Genomic DNA, 19222 nt, shown 5'->3' with positions numbered 1-19222 from the left:
GAGAGAGAGCTGTGCGCCTGTGGCCTGTGGGTGGGCAAACCACGCTGCACGCCCCCGTTGCCGAGGATTAAGAGGAAAAGGGGTCCCTGGTTTGGTTTGGCCGGAAGCTAACCGATCCAAGCAAGGAGGAAGCGGGGAGCGGGCGTCGTTGTCGCAAAAGATCCGGCGCTTTGACGGCAGTTGCCACCAATTGTGAGTCCGTTACACGGAACCGATGCAGGTCAACTCGGGTAGTATATCCCCCAACCGGCCAACCCCTTTGCCATGTCAGGCCCAGGTCAGACGAGATTACGGCTTGTTTAGTTCCTAAAAATTTTGTAAATTTTTTTAGATTACTTGTCATATCGAATTTAGACGTATACATGGAGTATTAAATATAGATGAAAATAAAAACTAATTGTACAGTTTGGTCAGAATTAACGAGACAAATCTTTTGATCATATGTAGACAATATTTGTCAAATACAAACGAAAGTGTTACTATTTCTATTTTATAAAAATTTTTAAAACTAAACAAGGGTGCTGCTGCTGGTGCTGCATGGTGCCGCCGAAGAGAGATATAATAAATTACAAGAGAGATTAACGTTAATAACGAAAGCGAGAGTGGAGGGGCCGGGGTTAGCAAAAGCGGCGAAGGGATAAGGCCCCCAAGTGGGGCCTCGCCGCAATTTTTTAATCGGATCCATCGTGTTTCCACGTGGCGGCCCAACCCCCTTCGTGAGAAGACCGCCACGAAGACTCCTCGGCCGGGCGAGGGCGGAGGCTTGCTCGGCGTTTTCGCCGCGAGACCCGGTCCGGCCGGGCCGCACCCCCACTGGACGCCGTTATATACCCGCCCCTGCCTCCCCCTCGCCTGTTTCGTTGCCGCACACCTCCCTGCCGTGTAGTGCTCCTCCTTGCTCCCCTTCCCTCTTGCAGCCTCTTGCTTTTGCTGCTTTATTGGCCGCGCGCGCGCGCGGCGACAGAGCTACACCTGAATATACACGTAGTATATACAGTAGCCGCCGGTGGAATCCAGAGACGGTGTAGCCGGTAGGAAGGTAGAAGCTAGCTAGAGATAGGAGAGGACTGAAGAAGAAGAAGATATATAGCTACATCGAGTCGAGCGACGATGGTGCTCTACTTCAAGGCGCGTCCGGACGCCGGCGACTACACCATCTACATGGGCGCCGACAAGAACGAGAACGAGGAGCTCATCAAGTACGGCCTCCCCGAGGACGTCTGGTACGTCGCTACCTAGCTCGCTCTTCCATCGTCCCGGCGCGGCGGACCCGGCCCGCCGGCCGGCCTCTGATTTCTTCGCGACGACGACGACGCTCTAGCTAGCTAGCTAGTCACAGCGATCCAATAATGGCGGTTCCGACCGCGACGCGTGTCGTGCGCGCGCGCGTCTCGCTCGCGCCCTTCCGGCTTCCGGTACGTCGAGGCAGCATTGTGCTACTACAGCTAGCGCATGCGGAGCGGAAGCAGCCAGACGATGGAGAGACCACAGGCGAGGGCGAGGCCTGGGCGGCCGCCGCCGGTGACGGCAACAAGCACGTGGACGTTGCGTGGTGTCGCGCGGCGCCGGCGGTGAAATAGCTACGACTCCCTAGAGGCAGAGGCTCCAGCCAGTTACTGCGAGTGCGAGGGCGAAGAGCTCCGGATAGATTGACGCGTGACTGGGCCTTGACGAGGCTGGCGTGGACATCCCATCCCCAACGCCCCAACTACCGGCCTACCGAGATGCGACCAAACCTGCGGTGCGGAGCACAGCACAGCACGACCGCGCAGCAAAGCCGGACGTCCATCGTCGTCTCGCCACTGGCCGCGTTCTGTCGGATGTACAAGTCGTTTTGTTTGATACTGCTGGGCGCTGGCTATATGTAAATCTTATCTTGTACTACGAGTAGTAGCCTCCAGGGGACCTCACACACGCACCTCGTATATATAGTAGCTTTAGATCGATGAAAAGAATTTATATATAGCTCGATTGGCTAACCAAACAAAACATATATATACTTACGGGTTAACGAGTTTACTAATATTTACTACTATGTTGGGTGCGTGCCCTGCTGCAGGTTCCATGTGGACAAGGTATCCTCGGCACACGTCTATCTGAGACTGAAGAAAGGCGAGACCATAGATACCATCAGCGAGGGCCTCTTGGAGGACTGTGCGCAGCTCGTAAAGGCTCATTCCATTCAAGGTACGTGCCAATTTTAGCAGTGTAGTTTTTCCCCGTTGGTTAGCTAGTAGACACTCACTTTTAGGATACAAAATTTAGATGATGCCAGTGAATTTTCATATGATATAGCATAATGTTCAAGATGCATGGGCGTAGGTAGGTTATGCCGCCACCAAGTAGCAGTTTAGTATCTGCATCTCCTCCAGTTATGCTCTCCCCCATGGGCAGAATCAAAATAGAATACGGTGTGACCTGTCGGGTACTCCCTTGCCCCAGCTCCACATTGCATGTTGCGGCGGCGGGAATCTTTCTAATTTTTCCCCATCGACCGGTCGATCTCTCCCCCTCTTTTTTCCTTGCAGCGAGCGAGAGGATCGGAGAGAGAGAGAGAGAGGGCCTTTTTTTTCTTCCTTTCTTTCTCCTGTATTATTGGCGCTAGCTGCACTGCACGGGACCACTCAATTATCTTGGCGCGTATATTGATTTGGCCGATGGTGATTCGTCATTCGTTATCATGAAAACGTGACAACAACAATTGAGAATTGGATCTAATTGGGTGACGGACGCGGCTCTCCTGCTGCATGTGCTTGTTGTGCAGGGAACAAGATGAACAACGTTGAGGTGATCTACACGCCCTGGTCTAATCTCAAGAAGTCCCCATCCATGGATGTCGGCCAAGTTGGCTTCCACAACCCACGGATGGTAATCACTCACTCACTAGTACTGTTCATATATATCTCACCACTTTTTTGCCCTTTGTTTCCCTCTCCCTCCAAATCTGGGACTGGGACGTATCTTCGGTCAGGTGGGAGAACGGTCCCCACGTGTCAGCCACCTAATTCAATGCGCTTATGCTAATTAGGCCAGTCTCAATGCATAGTTTCATGGCACAGTTACCAAAACTATAAACTAGGTAACCGAGTCACATGAGTTTCATGGGGATGAAACTTCTCTCTCATCTGATGAAACTCCTTCATTTAATGACCCTGCCAAGTCAGCAGTTTTGCTTATGTGGCGCCCTATTTAATGTGCATGACACTCTCATGAAACATGCATTGAGACTGGCCTTAGAAACAAATTGTTCGTCATTCTGTTATTGTTGATCGAGCAATCTCAGAGCTTCATCCCATCTAAAACATGTAGGAAATGCTTTTTGGACTTGTTGGGCTAGTTAAGCTTCGTCCCATCGATCTAAAGAGTAAAATAGATTAGTAATGCATTTTTAATATTACTTGATCTGTTATTAAAAAATGATTTCATAGAAATTGCTATTTACTAAAACATTCTTTGATATTGTGACTCTGACGGAGAAGTAGAGTTCAGTCTGTCACTGTAACGCTGACCTTTTGCACTTCTACAGTGTTGCGTCCCTTTTTTACTCGTTGAACAGACCTCCTCAAATAATGTAGAGTTGGTGCTCATTTAGAATGAAGGAAAAAAAAAACTAACAACTAGAGGGAGAAGGTGAGGAAACACCTCAGTGCTGCTAAAGGTGTATCTGGGCAGACCACTTGTCTGATTGTTGTAGCGCTTTAATCATGTCCAAGTGTTACATTATTGCATCAAAATATCCAATCCAACCTTTTGCATCATATATCTCGCTGGAAAAGCATTTGGATTTCCTTTAGGGCTAGTCTAGCATATTGGCTGTACAGATTTTTTGAATCCTTTTGGAGTTTCTTAGATTATCCTGTGTCTGTAGCTAGTTTGGGATCACGCATTGCGAATACTGACACCTGATTGCTACGTACAATCCTGAAAATGGGAAACCATGCCCTGTGTATATTCCTTTTGCTACGTGTACTACTACTTACCTATTAGCAAAATTTTCTTTTTCTGCGTCTCCAGTATGTTGTAGTCATATACGTATAACTGAAGAAGCTCAACTGCTTATTGCTAATTAATTTCCTTGTGTTAGTTGGCTGACCAATTTGCAAATTACTGGGGCGCGCGTATAATTCACACTAGCTATCTACTGATTGACAGGTCCATGTGCTTACAGTCGAGAAGCGTGTCAATGAGATCATCAACAGGTTGAATAAAACCCGGGTAGAACGCCGAGCAGACTTAAAAGGTGCTTATATAGACGCTGATCTGCCCATGTACACCATGCATCATGCATGGCAGATAGATGCACGTACTTAATTATCAGCTAATTAATCTTCCTTCCCTTGTGTGCATGCAGCCGAGAAAGAGGCATCAAATGCAGCAGAAAAGGCCGAGAGGAAGATGCAGCTGAAAGAGAAGGTATGCCTGATTGATATCAGAGCCTTCTTCTTGACAGCTACATGTTTTTTTCCCCCTATAAATATAAGATTGCTGACAGCGCGGCTATGTATGTCTAACGATCACTGAATTGGCAGAAACGGAAGGAGGAGATTGAAAGGCTGGAGAAGGAGAAGTGGGCGGAGATACGGAGCTACAAGGGCCTCATGGTGGCCGAGAAGATGACGTCCAACCGCCAGATCGCCTCCGCCGGCAAGTCCATGCAGGAAATGGAGGATGAGTTCGTCTGAATATTGTTAATTACTGGTGTCTGTGTATGTACGTGTTGCGTGTAGTGATTATGTACGTATACGTATGTCCATTGCTCGCGTGATCTCAATGAGTCATCAAAGTAACTAATGATCCGATCGAACATTCGACCCGTTCCTGATCTGTTGATGTGTACTGTACATAACATGTGCTCCCAGCATGGACATAGGTTACGAGAAGAGCGTATTATACGTAAACAAAGCAACAAGTGTCAAAGCTGGTGGTATAGATGTGCAAACGGGCCGCCCGGCACGGGCCCGGTGAAAGCACAGCCCGCTGAGGCCAGTCCAGGCACGGCCCTTCAGGCCACCAGGCCGTGCCCAAGCAGGCTCGTGCCTGGCAAGCGGCCCATGCCAAGCCGGGCTGGCCCGAAAAGCACGGCCTGCGGAGCAGGTTGGGCCAGCCCGAGGCCCGAGTCGCAGAGGAGCGGCCGAGGCCACATGAGGGAGAGAGCGCCTCAGCAGGTCCCCAACCCCACTGGCCCACTCGCAGTCGCACCGCGATGTGTCACGGGCGCGCTCAGTTCCAGTTCGCACTTCGCAGTTCGCAGTGCCTGCGCCGCTGCGCGGCGTCGTGGACTCGTGATGAAGCGCCAAAACCTGAGCGCGGCACAGAGCTGGTACTGGTACCGCGCCGCACGGCACCATGCACCATCCCATGTTTTAGCTGCCAGGCACGGCCACATGAGGGTGGCAGAGGCCGGTGGCCAATGAGACCTCTCCTCCCATTTGACACGCGCTGCACATCCGGCTTTACCGGTCCCGTCTTTCCACAGCGGTCAATTTTGGACGCAGCGGTAGTGGTAGCATGAGAGATACCCAGGCACACAGGGACTGCACGGATACCCAGGCACGCTGCTGCCTCTGCCGCGGTCGCAGGCGGCCTCTGCGCGCCCCGGCGCAAGCACCCTGCCCTCGAAAGCGACCGTCCCATGCCACCCCTCGTCCGTCCCCCAATACCCAGCCGGCGCGCCCTGCCCATCCGTCGTCAATCCGCGCGCATCCGACGGTGGACAGCGGGTCCGGCTCGTGCCCGTGGAGAGAGCGCGGCTTTGAAGAAGCCAAGCCTTTCTCAGGTTCCCACCCACGCGCGCTCTCGCTCGCCTCGCCAATCGCCACTGCGCGTGCCTGCCTGCTCTCCGTCCACGGGCATGGACGCCGCTGCCCTCTTCCTCTCTCGCCTCCTCCCCCTCCTCGTCGTCGCGGCAATCGCGGGCGCGGCGCCGCTGGACCCGCAGCAGCTGCTGGCGCTGCGCGCGCTAGGCCTGGGCGCGCACCCGCGCGCCGACCCCTGCGGCGCGGGCGCCACCGCGGGCGCGGTGAACGCTTCCTGCGACGCGGGGGCGCCGTTCCGGCGCGTCACGTCGCTCGCCCTCAAGAACTGCTCCGACACCACCTCCGTCTCGGCCGCGGCGCTCGAGGCGCTCGCGCCGTCGCTCCGGGCGCTGGCATTCTCCGACTGCCCGGCCGCGCCGCCGCGAGCTCTGCCCCCGGAGCAGCTGGCGTCCGGGCTCCAGGCGTTCTCCTGCACCGCCTCGCTCCACCGCCTCTCCGCCGTGTGGCTCTCTCACCTCACCAATCTCACTGAGCTCACCGTCGCGGACACGCCCCTCGCCACGGGCTCCCCCACCGAGCTCGCAGTCGTCGTCTCCCACATGGAGCACCTCATCCGCCTCACCATCTCCAATGCCAACCTCTCCGGCTTCCTCCCGCACCACTGGCATTGCCCCAACCTCACTCACCTAGACCTGTCTGGCAACCGCATCACCGGCGCCATCCCAGACACCCTCACACTCCTCGCCGGCATCACCCACATCAACCTCAGCTCCAACGTTCTCAATGGGCCCATCCCCACCTCCATCGGCGATCTCATTTCGCTCACCACCCTGGACCTGTCCAATAACACACTCTCCGGTGGCATCCCGGACACCCTCTCTACGCTGCCGGAGCTGGAGGTGCTCAATCTGGGCTCCAACCGGCTCAACGGCAGCATACCGCTGTTCCTAGCCGAGATTCGGGGGCTGAGGGAGCTCAACATCGAGAACAACGACTTCGACGGCATGGTGCCCTTCACCGCCAAGTTCCTGTCCAGGCTGCGCGTCTTCAGGGCCGCCGGGAACAGCAAGCTGTGCTACAACCGGTCCGTGCTGTCCGCCGAGATCGCCGTGGGCGTGGCGCCGTGCGACAAGTATGGATTCCCGGTGCTGCCGCCCCCGGCCACGGCGCGGTCGGAGCGAAGCGCGGACTACGACGACGGCGGCGGGGACGGAGAGGCGGACGCCGGCGCCGACACGAGGGGTGGACCCAGCGCGACGGTGCTCGGTGTGGCCATTGGGCTGTCCTGCCTGGCGTTCCTGGTCATCTTGCTCGTTTGCATTTGCAAGGTGTGCCGCTGATGCGCGGCGCCGCCTCTGCCGCCTGCTATTTCTCCATGGCTCCATCTCCATGCCATGTCTTCTGCCGAGTTCGTTAGTCGGTTCTGCCCGATTCTGCTGTTGCTCATTGTGCCGTAAAAAAATGTATGAAGTACTGATAGCTAGGATCAATTGACTCTTAATTTATTCACCTGTAATTTTTTGGCGCCGTTCTTCGCTCTTGGTCGCGTTTCCGCCTTCAAGACGCAAAGAATAGCTGTATACAAAAGAGGGTTATGTCATTTGGAGGAGCAGCTATGCCAAATGTTTTGGGTACACAACCAGATTTTACAATTTCACATGACCTCGGATTCTCCTAGTATTTTAATATTCAAAATTTAGTATAAATTTTTTCTAGTAAATGTCTCTTAGGCTTTGTTTAGGCCTTGTTTACTTGCAAAATATTTTGCAAAATGTAAATAGTATCAATTTCGTTTGTATTTGACAAATATTGTCCAATCATAGACTAACTAGCCTTAAAAGATTCGTCTCGTCAATTCCGACCAAACTGTGTAATTAGTTTTTATTTTCGTCTATATTTAATACTTCATGCATACGTCTAAAGATTCGATGTGACGGAGAATTTGAAAAATTTTGCAAAATTTTTTGGAACTAAACAAGGCCTTAGTTCACACCAAAAACCAAAAAGTTTTCAAGATTCCCCGTCACATCGAATCTTGCGGTATATGCATAAAGCATTAAATATAGATGAAAATAAAAATTAATTACACAGTTTAGCTGTAAATCGCGAGATGATTTTTTTTTATCCTAGTTAGTCCATAATTAAATAATATTTATCACAAACAAACAAAAGTGCTACAGTAGCGAAATTCAAAAAAACTTCGCATCTAAACAAGGCCTTAGTAAGGATTTCCTAGTGTTTTGGCTAGTGGTAGCTTGTTCTGTCTAGTGCCATTGCTTATCAGCCAAGCGAGAAGAACTCCACTATTTTAGTAGTGATATGTATTCTTACAAAACATATAGGATGTCAAAATTCACTGTGCAAGATCGGCCTACACTCAAGAGAGCTAAACCAATAAAAAAACAGAGAAGCTACTGTCCTTCTATCTTCTGATCCTCTCCCTCTTTTTTTCTCTATCTCCAGTGTGCTTAGAATAAGTTTTGAGAGACAGGCTAGCCACGTGGTGGGAATGAGAGAAATGGCGGTGAGGCGGAGACCGGGCCGAATGAGACGATCAGAGGTCACTGTGGGCGTGATAGAGTCTCGTCGAAGACGAGCAAGGCGTCATAGGTCACTGTGGGCGTGATAGGTCTTGTCAGATATTCATGGCTCTAGCCACGGAACTCTAATGGGGTAGTGGCCGCCGGCGGCGCATCGTAAGGAGGAAGAAGGTGTGACGAAAATAAAAGTGTTCGGAAAAACTAACTACTTTGATAAAACCAATAAAGTCCTTTTTGGTAGGGTTCATCGTTCGAGGAGAAGTTTATGAAACCATCTCGAACTAGCTCCGTTGGCTTCTCCTTAGGAAGAATTTACAGCAACCATGACTTCAATGGTGATCCAATAAATCAGATATAACTGCAAATAGTAACATAACAACATCATTATCCATCAAGAAGCAACACAAAAATGCGAACTGAGCCAGCTTTGGTTAAGTTCCTTTTGAGTATTTCATGATTTAACAACGTTTTCAACGGTAACAACAAGGATCCTACCCTTAGCCAGGGTAGGAAGTTCATAATAACTATGGTTATACACTCTCTACAAAACAAACTCACATCTCATCCCCCTACTCAACATTTAATTGAGCATTCGGTGCAAATACGAATACTTCTCATTCACTAGGTGTAGAACACTTTGTCTAAACCAATATAAACTAGTGTGCTCTATAGGCACCGTGCGTGACACCAAAATCACTCGTCCACTCGTTGAAAGTAGCTTATAGATCATGGATAATGGAAATTTATAGTCTAAAAACTCAAAACAAATATCCTATCTAGATTCTAGGTGTTTGATTGTTGTTTCTAAGATGCATTTAAGGCAACAATATTCAAACTGTAAATTTCTGCGAGACAATGGATTTCGGACTGTGGAATCTAGGCAAGTTGGATTGTAGTTTTGTTTTTTTATTTTTTTTTTAAAAAAAGAACAGTAAGAGCACCACTAAAAGGTTGCTAGGTATGTTTAGTTTTTCACCTAAATATGCCATGTATTAGCCAAGGCAAATTTTTACACCAAATTGGTGGCCAGGTTCTGGCCAGTTCTGGCCAACTTTAACAACTAAAATGAATTAAAATGGTCAAATGGGAGGGCTGGGAGCCAAAATTTAGAACCCAACCAAATTAAGGCCAATTTTGATTAAGATAACTAAGATTTGGTCTGACATCCTTTGGCACGCATGAGTAAACAACCAAACACAGCATAAATCTACTCCCCAAAGTGGTATTATTAATGTAGGAAGTAAGCATAAATCAATTGGTTTTGATGGGAAATATGGCTGTACTTGAGTTCATTTGTATTTTAATGACATGCCAACGTTAAAAAAAATGGTACAAACAAATGTGTTAGGGTCATGTTTGGTTTAGCTTCTACAAAATACTAATTAAACGGGTGGAATCTGCTTTCATGTAGTACAAGTTTCATAGGATCATGTACCCTGCTTTTGGTTTTTGGCTTTCTGTTTTTCCAAATGGGTGAAAATAGAAAGACGTTTCGCAGCTGTTTCAAGAAAGATTAAGAGCGATGGATTTCATAGTTGCTCAACTAAATAACTTATAACTTTTCCATATCATCTAGCTCACCAAAAAAAATCATAACCCATAGCTCATAACAACCTTTTCATATCTCACAATTGAACCAAACAAACCCTAAAACCTGTCTACCAGTGCTCTAAGAGTGTTGCTCCATCACGCTGATATGTAAAGCCTAGAAAAATTGGCTTCATCAGTTTCGCTTGTTCTGCAGTTGATTTTGGGTTGAGCCAGAGCTGCTGCCTTTGGTTGGTAGGGCTTCAAATCCGGCTTTAGTTTCGGCTTCATGAGAAACTATACCAAATGATCAAGGAGAGCAATTCATGCAAACACAAAGGAGCCGGAACAATTTTTGTATTGCACGTAGGAGCTAAATAATAAAAATGGCTTCTCTCGTGTCTCCTCTGTCCTAAACTTACTCTATTTTTTTTCTTGACACAAACTTAGGCCTTGTTTAGTTCCAACCAAAAACCCAAAATTTTTTCAAGATTCTCCGTCACATCGAATCTTTAGACACATGTATGGAATATTAAATATAGACGAAAATAAAAACTAATTACACAGTTTGGTCGGAATTTACAAGATGAATCTTTTGAGCCTAGTTAGTCCATAGTTGGACAATAATTATCACAAACAAACGAAAGTACTACAGTGTCACGAAATTTTTCCCACAAGAAACTAAACACGGCCTACTCTATTTTCACTGAGAAGCTATTTTATTAAATGTTTTTTTGAAAAGTTTTAGCCCTACTAGAGAAGAAGTTTCTCCCTCGAGAGGAGCTAGCTAGAGTATACCCAACAGTCTTCGTAGTAGGCCGCTGTGACTCGCTGGAAAACATACTGCCGCTGAATCAAAGCAGAGAGCTGGTAACTGGAACATGCTATTCTCGTGATTCAATGTACGACGATCAAAGATTTGTTACATTCGATCTGACCGAGATTAGAGCTACACTGATGTCTGAGCTCTGAACCTCCTATGCAATACAGTATACATTGGTCCCTCTGCCTCCTGAACACTGTACCCCTTACTGCGTCCCAGTAGATGTGTCGAGCTCGCACGCAGTGCTACAAGGAAGTATGAACACAGTTCGGCATATACTTGTTGGAATCACGGCATGATTGCATCGCCCTCACGAACTCGACTGAAGAATTCATGCTCCTACCTGGCATTCGATCGCTGCGTGTCGCAGAGGGTGGCCGCTTGATGCCGTTTGGTGGGTGTGTCGAGAGTAGCGAGCCATGTAAGACACAGCAGCCCGGGAGCAGCACGCATCGGTTTGGTGGTTTTCAGTTTTCATCACTCGCCCAAAGATCATTTCCTGCCTCTTTCTTGTTGGACTCTTGCGAGCTGGAAGCAAAGCCACAACCAGCGTCTATATATATATCTAACTATCTATCCGATTTCTTTTTATTTAGCCTTCAGGGCTACGTTTTTGACAACTGCGTCGTCGTCGAAAGTTGCGGGTCCCTGACGTCGCCCCAGTGCCAGTAATCCAGAAACCTAGCTGCTACGGCATTGGCCGCTTTTGAGTTGCGGCTTGCGAGTGCCACTTTCGGCAAGCGTGAATCCCTTGTCTGGCACTGCTTGGTCGAGCTCTCGAGTCCTTGAGATACGCTGAAGTCAGGTTCTGCAGCTTGCGTGGCGTATCCTATACTTGTTTTATGTACAGCAGGGGTATGATGATACATTCATTCAGCGTATACATTTCCTGTGCTGTAACTGTGTAGTAGTAACACTCTAATGAGTGGACACGCACGCAGCAGATCACCGTGAGTCGCCCACTTTGGTGGTGGTGTCGATTTGGCGCCGGAATGATCACCGCGCTAATAAACATTCATGATGGCATGAGCATCATATGAAGGATTGATTGATTCCGCAACTCGTGGTTCATGACCCTACTACATTTATGCTAGGCCCGCACTGGCCCACGTCCCACGGTGCAGCGCCACCGCAGCAATTAGATGAATCCTGCTAATAAATCTGCCCACAAGTGAACCACACATACGTACACATGCTTATTTCGCTAGGAGCCTCAAGTATACTTGTGATTTTGGCTTTTAATATAGGAGCCATCACACCACTGCAGTCCGCTAGGCATCATTCACAGTCTCATGGCACGCACCACTTTTTTGACAGGTAGATTAATCTGTCCCTGTATGCTCTTGTCTCAAATGCGGTTCGTGACAATTAGGTGGTAGTGGTTTGATGTTGGTGCTGCTAAGGGAAGGAAGCGTGCCCGCATTAGCCGTCATCACTGTTGCCTGCTTTCGTCAAAAAGAATGCAGAAAATAGCGTATAGATCTGATCCTTGTGGTTGTGGCGCTGAAAATGTAGCCAGGGCTCCGAAAGCTTGGGCCTTGTTTAAGTTCACCCAAAAAAATCAAAAAGTTTTCAAGATTCTCCGTCACATCGAATCTTGTGGCTCATGCATGAAGCATTAAATATAGATGACGAAAATAAAACTAATTACACAGTTTGCTTGTAAATCGCGAGATGAATCTTTTAACCCTAATTAGTCTATGATTGGAGAATATTTACCACAAACAAACAAAAGTGCTACAGTAGCGAAATCCAAAAAGTTTTCGTATCTAAACAAGGCCTTGGTGTGGAAAAAGTTCGTGCTACTGGATGATGACAGACAGCTTGGGGGCTTGAGCACTTGGTACCCTGGAGGATTTCTAAAGACTGAGCGCACGTCTTGTTTAGTGTACAATGTACGTTAATCATGGTCTTCATGAGGAAATGTCATCTCCTTTCCACAGCAGGCCAGTGCATAAAATTCAGTTGCGTTTGCGTACCCATAATCATCACTCGTGCGGTCATGCTTAACACAACTGCAATTTCAAGCTCCACTGATGTAAATGATCTCGCCTTTTGGTAGGCAAGTGTATCTCAGTTCCTTTTTTCCCCCACGTTCCTATGATTTACACACACTTAAACAGTGCCTTTTTCACAATTGAGGCGAGTTTAACACTTCAGCACCAAAACTTTTCATAATACAGACGACACCAATCAACACTTGGATGCAAAATAGAACTAATCTACACCACCCCTCCCAGATCCTGGGGCAAAAGCCCAGATGCGAGATGGACAGAGGAAATCCGCACCAGAAACACATCGGCCGCGGCACGGCACCAGCTTACCGATGGTGAATCAGCAGATGACTGTGTTGCAGTTGTTGGAGTTGACGGTCTCGGTTCCTCCGACGAATGGGTCGATCTTGACCCAGAGGAGGGAGAAGACGGAGGCGAGGAGGACGGACCAGAGCACCACGATGGTGGGCGTGCGGTTCTGTCGGCCCATGAGACCCTTGAGGAACGGGTACAGGTGCATGATCACCCACATGGCGAAGAACACCTTGCCAAAGAGAGGGCCCCAGGACTCGTAGCCGCTGTTGAGCGCGGCCGAGAAGCCAGCCACCACGCCCACCATGTTGAGCACCAGGATGCTGGTGGGCGGGATCAGCACCGTCGTCCACTTGAACACGTACAGCTCCCCGAACTCGGCGTCGTCCGTGGCCTTTGCGGTGACCGTGAAGTTGGTGTCCAGCCCGGCAATCATCTTGAGAATACCCTGGAACACGGCGAACAGGTGGGCGGACACGCCTCCGATGACCCAGAACTGCTCGTTGCGCCACCAGTCCTCAATCCCGATGCCACTCCACCGCAGCTCCAACACGCTCGTCAAGATGATGGACATGAAGAGGCCAAGAAACCATATGGTCGCAGCGTTGGACAGCTGAAAAGAAGAACCGCAAATGAACATTGTGGCCATATATGAATTACGGTGCCAGGTGTACGTGCCGAGAGCTAACTTACCGTAGGAATAATGAACTTTCCTGTGAGCAGGCAAATGGCAGGCAGGCAACAGTAGGCAACGAGAGGAAGAGAAGTGAACGGGTACACGATGGTGTTGATGTAGGACAGCCTCTGGAGCCATTTCAGACGACCGCCACCGTAACCGTACCACAGAGGGCAGTGCCGACTGAGGAAGATCTCGACAGAACCAAGAGCCCACCGGAGAACCTGGTGAAGACGATCGGAAAGATTGATAGGGGCTGATCCCTTGAATGCAGGTCTCACCGGCATGCAGTAGATGGATCTCCAGCCACGGCAGTGCATCTTAAACCCAGTCAGAATATCCTCTGTAACTGAACCATAGATCCAGCCAATCTGAAAGAAATTTAAAAATATTTTTTTTAAAAAAAGTAAGGCCTCACGAACAGGGCAAAAGGATCTGGTATCATCAAGGCATGTATCTGACGTTATAGGTAGATAACAAAAGACAAGAATGCACACCTCTTTTCCCCATTCAGTTTTCTCTTCATATCCGCAGCTAATGACATGAATGGCTTCTTTAATTAGGGTAGCTGGGTTTACAGATTCAGGGACGCCCCCATTCTCCATAAGAGTAGACTCAATAAAGACTGAGGACTGCCCAAAAGATTTCTCGAAGCTCATCTGAGATATCAGCATGGACCTCTCATACTCATCATAGTCTGCAAAAACAACCATTGTGTAATGAACATGCTGTTTTTCTTTCAGGTTAGAACTTCTGACAGACCAGATTTGCGCACTTACTGTCAATTTCGCGAAGGTTAAAAATGGCAGACTCAAGGTCTTCTCGCCGAGAGTCTCTGTTGATTTCCCTCTCACTTCTTTCAACCTTTTTCTTGGGACAGCAGCAGCAACACCACGAACAAAGTGAAGACTTCGGAAGTGCGGGCAGAGATGGAGGTCCATAACCATAAAGTGCCTGCCTATAGAAACAACAACCAGTTCCGACATAAACTGGGCCTTGGATGCCATCAAGTCCTTTCATATTAACCTAATAAATGTAAGAATGGACATATAAGTTGTGTGAAGATAATTAAGATGCAACACAATTTCACCAGCTAAGCACTTACATCAAAGAACACAACGTTCCTATTGGCATATCGATCACTGCGATCAATGCCATCGAACCTCTGGGGGAATTGTACATAGCAGACATCTCTGCCAACAGTAGGGTCCATCATGAAACACATTGCTTCACGGACGGCTTTGCTGTTGTTAACATAGTGATCACAGTCAAGATTAAGAATGTAAGGAGCATTTGTCAGAACAGCGGACACTCGGACCTGCCAAAATAGAAAGTTTCTTATTCAGCTCATGTTCCATCAATCTTGACACAGAATGAACTATACTGCAATCAGCACTGAAGAATGTCATACCAGAGCATTCATAGCCCCTGCCTTCTTGTGGTGTTGGTAACCAGGTCTTTTCTCTCTTGACACATACACTAACCGAGGAAGTTCATTTCCATCGAAGTCCCGTGCACCAGTCTCACCAAGGAAAACCTGTCGCCAAAAGCAAGGGGTATGGTAATTGGTAAGAGTAAGCTTCACACAAAAGGCTATTGACACTCTAGAAAGGATCGACACACATCATAGTAAAGTCAGGAAAATGGGGCATCTTAGTAGAGTTCCTCTAGAAAATAAGAACACTGTAGCAGTGAATGTTAGTTCCACAGAACCATAACTTCAACTCTGAACTGTAATTTGCAGTGGATCTATAAGTTAAATTTCAATCAGAGTGTTTTGAGTATTAGTATAAATGTACCCTGCACAATGAGACAGAAGTAGCATACAAATAATGATCCATTGAACTAACACCATAGCATAAAGAATATATTTGCAAGTTCAAGTGGAACAACATCTGACTAGGATGTTGCTGTTATTATCGTTTATTTATTTATTTCGTGAGGGAAGGCATGCATGTTCAGCATTGACCAAGTTGCAAGAAATATTTAGAACTTGATTATATCCTTAAAAAACAGCTACTCATATTATAAAATTCAGTAATCAGTGACTCAGTTCTATACTAGAAGTAAAGTAACACCATGCAATAGCTGTTAAAAAATTTCCCAGTATGACCACAAATCTCACATGCTGATATTTCACTAGTAAAAGGGAAACTACCTGGATCATGCCAGGGTGGTCACGAGGATTGTTCCCAGGCCATGGTGTACCGTCTTGCATGATCCAGCCTTCCTCAGGTGTCTTCTGAGCCTTGGCTACCAAAGCATTTATCCTCACCTTGTACTCTTCATAGTCCCTCTGTGTAAACAGAAGTACATAACATTGTTTGTATAAAAACAAAAGGCATATGCAGTAAAAGTAATGAATGTTGTTCAATTGTGCAACCAAGATCTACCTTCATAGCCCTACGCTCCTTGACAAAAGACGGGTGTATCTTGTCCTTCAAGTAGTCAATTTTCTGCGAGAAGTAGAACTCAGGAGCTCGTGGCTCAATGGTGTACTTCTTGCAAAATGGCACCCATTTTCTAGCAAATTCTGCAGTCTCTGCAAGCGATTCAAATGTGAGCATAGCAGAACCATCATCAGATACGTAGCATGAGATCTTCTCGACAGGATAGTCCACAGCAAGAATAGACAGCACAGTGTTTGCAGTGATTAGTGGAGGCTCTTTTAATGGATCCACTGTACTGACAAAGAAATCTACAGGTGCTAATCCAGACTCTTCACTATCTCCGTATCTGTAATAAACATGAGACAAGGCATATCAAATACTGATGATTGCTCATGCATATATATAATCATATGTGTTAGTAAGCTCTAGCAAACATACCTTGCAGTCAGCCTATCAACGTAAGTCTCTCGATTGATAGGATACCACTTGGGGAATTGATCCAAGATCCAGGAGAAACCAAACCAGATCTCACATATTACTGAGGTCATCCAGAGACCAAAGGCACTGTTAACAGGATTGGTGATACGGTAGTGAAAGAAGAGACCGAGAACTATTAACCGCATAATGATGACTGCTCTGTAAGGTGTGAGCTTGTTCTTTGATATTGGGATGACCCGAGAGAGTGGCTCATATGCATCTGTCAAGCTGCAAAATAGTTTGTTGTTACAACATGTACAGAGATAGAAATGTCACATTTTAGTGAAATTTATCACAAAGGCTTCTAATTTGAGATCCACACTAAAAATCAGACCTATATATGAACCAATAAATGATGAAATTGAGACCTTTCAGGCATCTTATCAGAGATTAGATGCAGAGTTGAAAATATTGCGAAATAGGCTAGGATAGAGTTCACTTGTGCTAGATTGAACATAAAACCAGATCTTGGGAAATGATAGTGGTACTAAACAGAGAATTATCAATACACCAGGCTTAGTATCTGATTGAGGTGATGAGTTAGGTCAAAAATGAGGCCTGATAATGAGATATGAAACATAAATATGTATGTCGATATCCAGAATTAGTTGAGTGCTTTGGTTCACTAATTTCTACTCTAGTATATTTTAGTCCATACTTTAATATCCTAAGAACAGTAACTACACGACACATCAAGTTCAATTTCATCACACAAGTTCCAGGATCTAGTAAGATAAAACTAACTTTGACGTAAGCGAGATAACCTCAACGTTGCCGATTATATTAGAACAAGATGAGCTAAAGGCATTCTCAGTTTCATCTAATCAAGTATCATTTAGCATTCACAGTTCATTTATAATATCACTCTATGCAGAGAAGGATAGATCCTCCACGACTCAGAGAAAAAGATCTATAAGTGGATGCTTGATCCTTACTCCTTTTCATCCATGATCTGTTCTTCGACAGGTGGAGCCTGTGCTTTTACTGCAGCCTTTTTGGCCGAAGCTTTCTTCTCATTCTTCTTTTCCTTCCAACTCTCCACCCTGTTCTTCCAGATGGGCTTGCCAGATTCATCATTCAATTCTGCAAATTCATAGTAAGGGTTGAAATTTCACTACCCCTACATCATAAGAAGTAAAGGAAAAAGGACGTAGACTATGAAGCAAGTATCCTTACCACTACCAATTCCCGACAAGCTGCTCATGGTCCTGGCATGGCTTACTTCATCCTGTTCCAGCAAAAGTCAGTTTAATCCCACAATGTAGAAAAGTTTTCAAGCGATATCAATTGCAGTGTTAGTGTTACACAGAACCGAACAAGCAGAGAGGGGAAAAAACACCTGGCGATCAGTGAGGTGGCTGCCCATGGTGACCCTCTCACGCAGGCCACCAGCGGCGTGGTTGTTCTCCACCTCCTCTGCCTCGGTTCCCTCGTTGCCGTGTGCTGGAACAGAGATCAGTCACATTAGCATTGCCTCCCGAAAACCGACCAAACAAAAACGATTCCAAAACGCGCGACGCACCTGAGTCGATCGCGGCGTAGTCCCCGCCGCAGCGCGCGCATGTGGTGCGGCCCTCGGCGGCGTCCTCGTCGAGGCACGCCCTACAGAGCGCGTAGCTGCACGCGCGGCAGGCGGCGCGCGCGTCGTCCCCGCACGCGGCGCAGGCCTGGGCCGCCGCCGACTCCATGATGGCTCCTCCTCTTCCGCCTCCTCACCCCGACGCGCGGCCTCGGGGATCCGCGTGTGCTAGTTGGGGGGTTCGGGGTGAGAGAATGGGGGAGAGAGAAGCTAAGCGTGCCGGAGGTTGGAGGCGTGGTGATATAGCGGCAGCCCATGGTCGCTCGCGGTGTGATGCAGGCGGTGCGGTGAGGTGGCGCTGGCAGGCGGTGGGTGGAGTTGCGGCGTCGGCGTCGCATCGGCGGGTGGATGGAAACAATGGAAGCAAAGGGTTGGGTGAGGGGAGGCGCCATGCGGGAGGGAGAGGTGCGGCCGTGCGGGTGCGTGCGTGCGTGCAGCAGGTGGTTTTTTTCCCGCGGGGTTTTGCGGGGTTTCGAAGCGAAGACGACCGACGGCGCGGCCGCGCGGGGCGTAACCTGGAAGACGAGCGGATGGGGGGTCGGGGCACGGGGTAGTTGGTAGGTTCCGCTGATGCGGTGGGGGTGGGCTCCGCCGCTGCGGAAAGAGGGGGAGATCTCGCTCGCGCTGCCGGCGCTGGGGCGTCGTTATTTCGACAGCCCGTTTCCGAGCTCGTGACGGCGACCGACGGGCGGGACGCGACGCGAGGCTAGGCGAGCTTTCTATCGAAAAATACTCTGCTCCTGAGATTGGGACCGGTTGTTTTTCACGCGTCGTCATTGTACTCTGGGGGAAGTTGCGATGCCGTGGAACTCTGAGGCCTTGTTTAGGTCTTGTTTAGTTTCAAAAATTTTTGCAAAATCTACACTGTAGCATTTTCGTTTGTATTTGACAAATATTATCTAATCATGGACTAACTAAGCTCAAAAGATTCGTCTCGTCAATTCCGACCAAACTGTGCAATTAGTTTTTATTTTCGTCTATATTTAATACTTCATGCATGTGTCTAAAGATTCGATGTGATGGAGAATCTGAAAAATTTTGCAAAATTTTCTGGGAACTAAACAAGGCCTGTTCCGAAAAGATTTCGGATTTCGGTACTGTAGCACTTTCGTTTGTTTGTGACAAATATTATCCAATTATGAATTAAC

At 47.9% G+C, this 19222-nt stretch overlaps 3 protein-coding genes across 3 annotated transcripts; 2 read left to right on the top strand and 1 right to left on the bottom strand.

Annotated features, from left to right (window-relative positions):
- LOC110434091 (coiled-coil domain-containing protein 25-like) lies at window positions 753-4824 on the top strand. Its single transcript, XM_021457787.1, has 6 exons — window positions 753-1223; window positions 2060-2187; window positions 2765-2868; window positions 4153-4240; window positions 4352-4413; window positions 4530-4824. Exons 1-6 carry the CDS (start codon window positions 1111-1113, stop codon window positions 4680-4682), a joined length of 648 nt encoding a protein of 215 aa, XP_021313462.1. The 5' UTR covers window positions 753-1110; the 3' UTR covers window positions 4683-4824.
- LOC8072078 (receptor-like protein 51) lies at window positions 5693-7408 on the top strand. The gene has a single exon (XM_002458447.2). It carries the CDS (start codon window positions 5852-5854, stop codon window positions 7094-7096), a length of 1245 nt encoding a protein of 414 aa, XP_002458492.1. The 5' UTR covers window positions 5693-5851; the 3' UTR covers window positions 7097-7408.
- Window positions 12647-18291, bottom strand: LOC8075579 (cellulose synthase A catalytic subunit 4 [UDP-forming]). Its single transcript, XM_002456316.2, has 13 exons — window positions 18018-18291; window positions 17835-17938; window positions 17672-17723; window positions 17431-17578; window positions 16457-16723; window positions 16022-16364; window positions 15787-15924; window positions 15040-15165; window positions 14734-14946; window positions 14408-14654; window positions 14126-14325; window positions 13646-13999; window positions 12647-13565 (listed from the first exon to the last, which is right to left on the bottom strand). The coding sequence occupies exons 1-13, from the start codon at window positions 18181-18183 to the stop codon at window positions 12981-12983; spliced, it is 2943 nt and encodes a 980-aa protein (XP_002456361.1). The 5' UTR covers window positions 18184-18291; the 3' UTR covers window positions 12647-12980.

This window comes from Sorghum bicolor, chromosome 3 (assembly GCF_000003195.3).
Source record: "Sorghum bicolor cultivar BTx623 chromosome 3, Sorghum_bicolor_NCBIv3, whole genome shotgun sequence".
NCBI classification, from domain to species: domain Eukaryota; kingdom Viridiplantae; phylum Streptophyta; class Magnoliopsida; order Poales; family Poaceae; genus Sorghum; species Sorghum bicolor.
The sequence above is the reverse complement of the archived record's forward strand: the minus strand, read 5'-3'. Positions and strand labels throughout refer to the sequence as shown.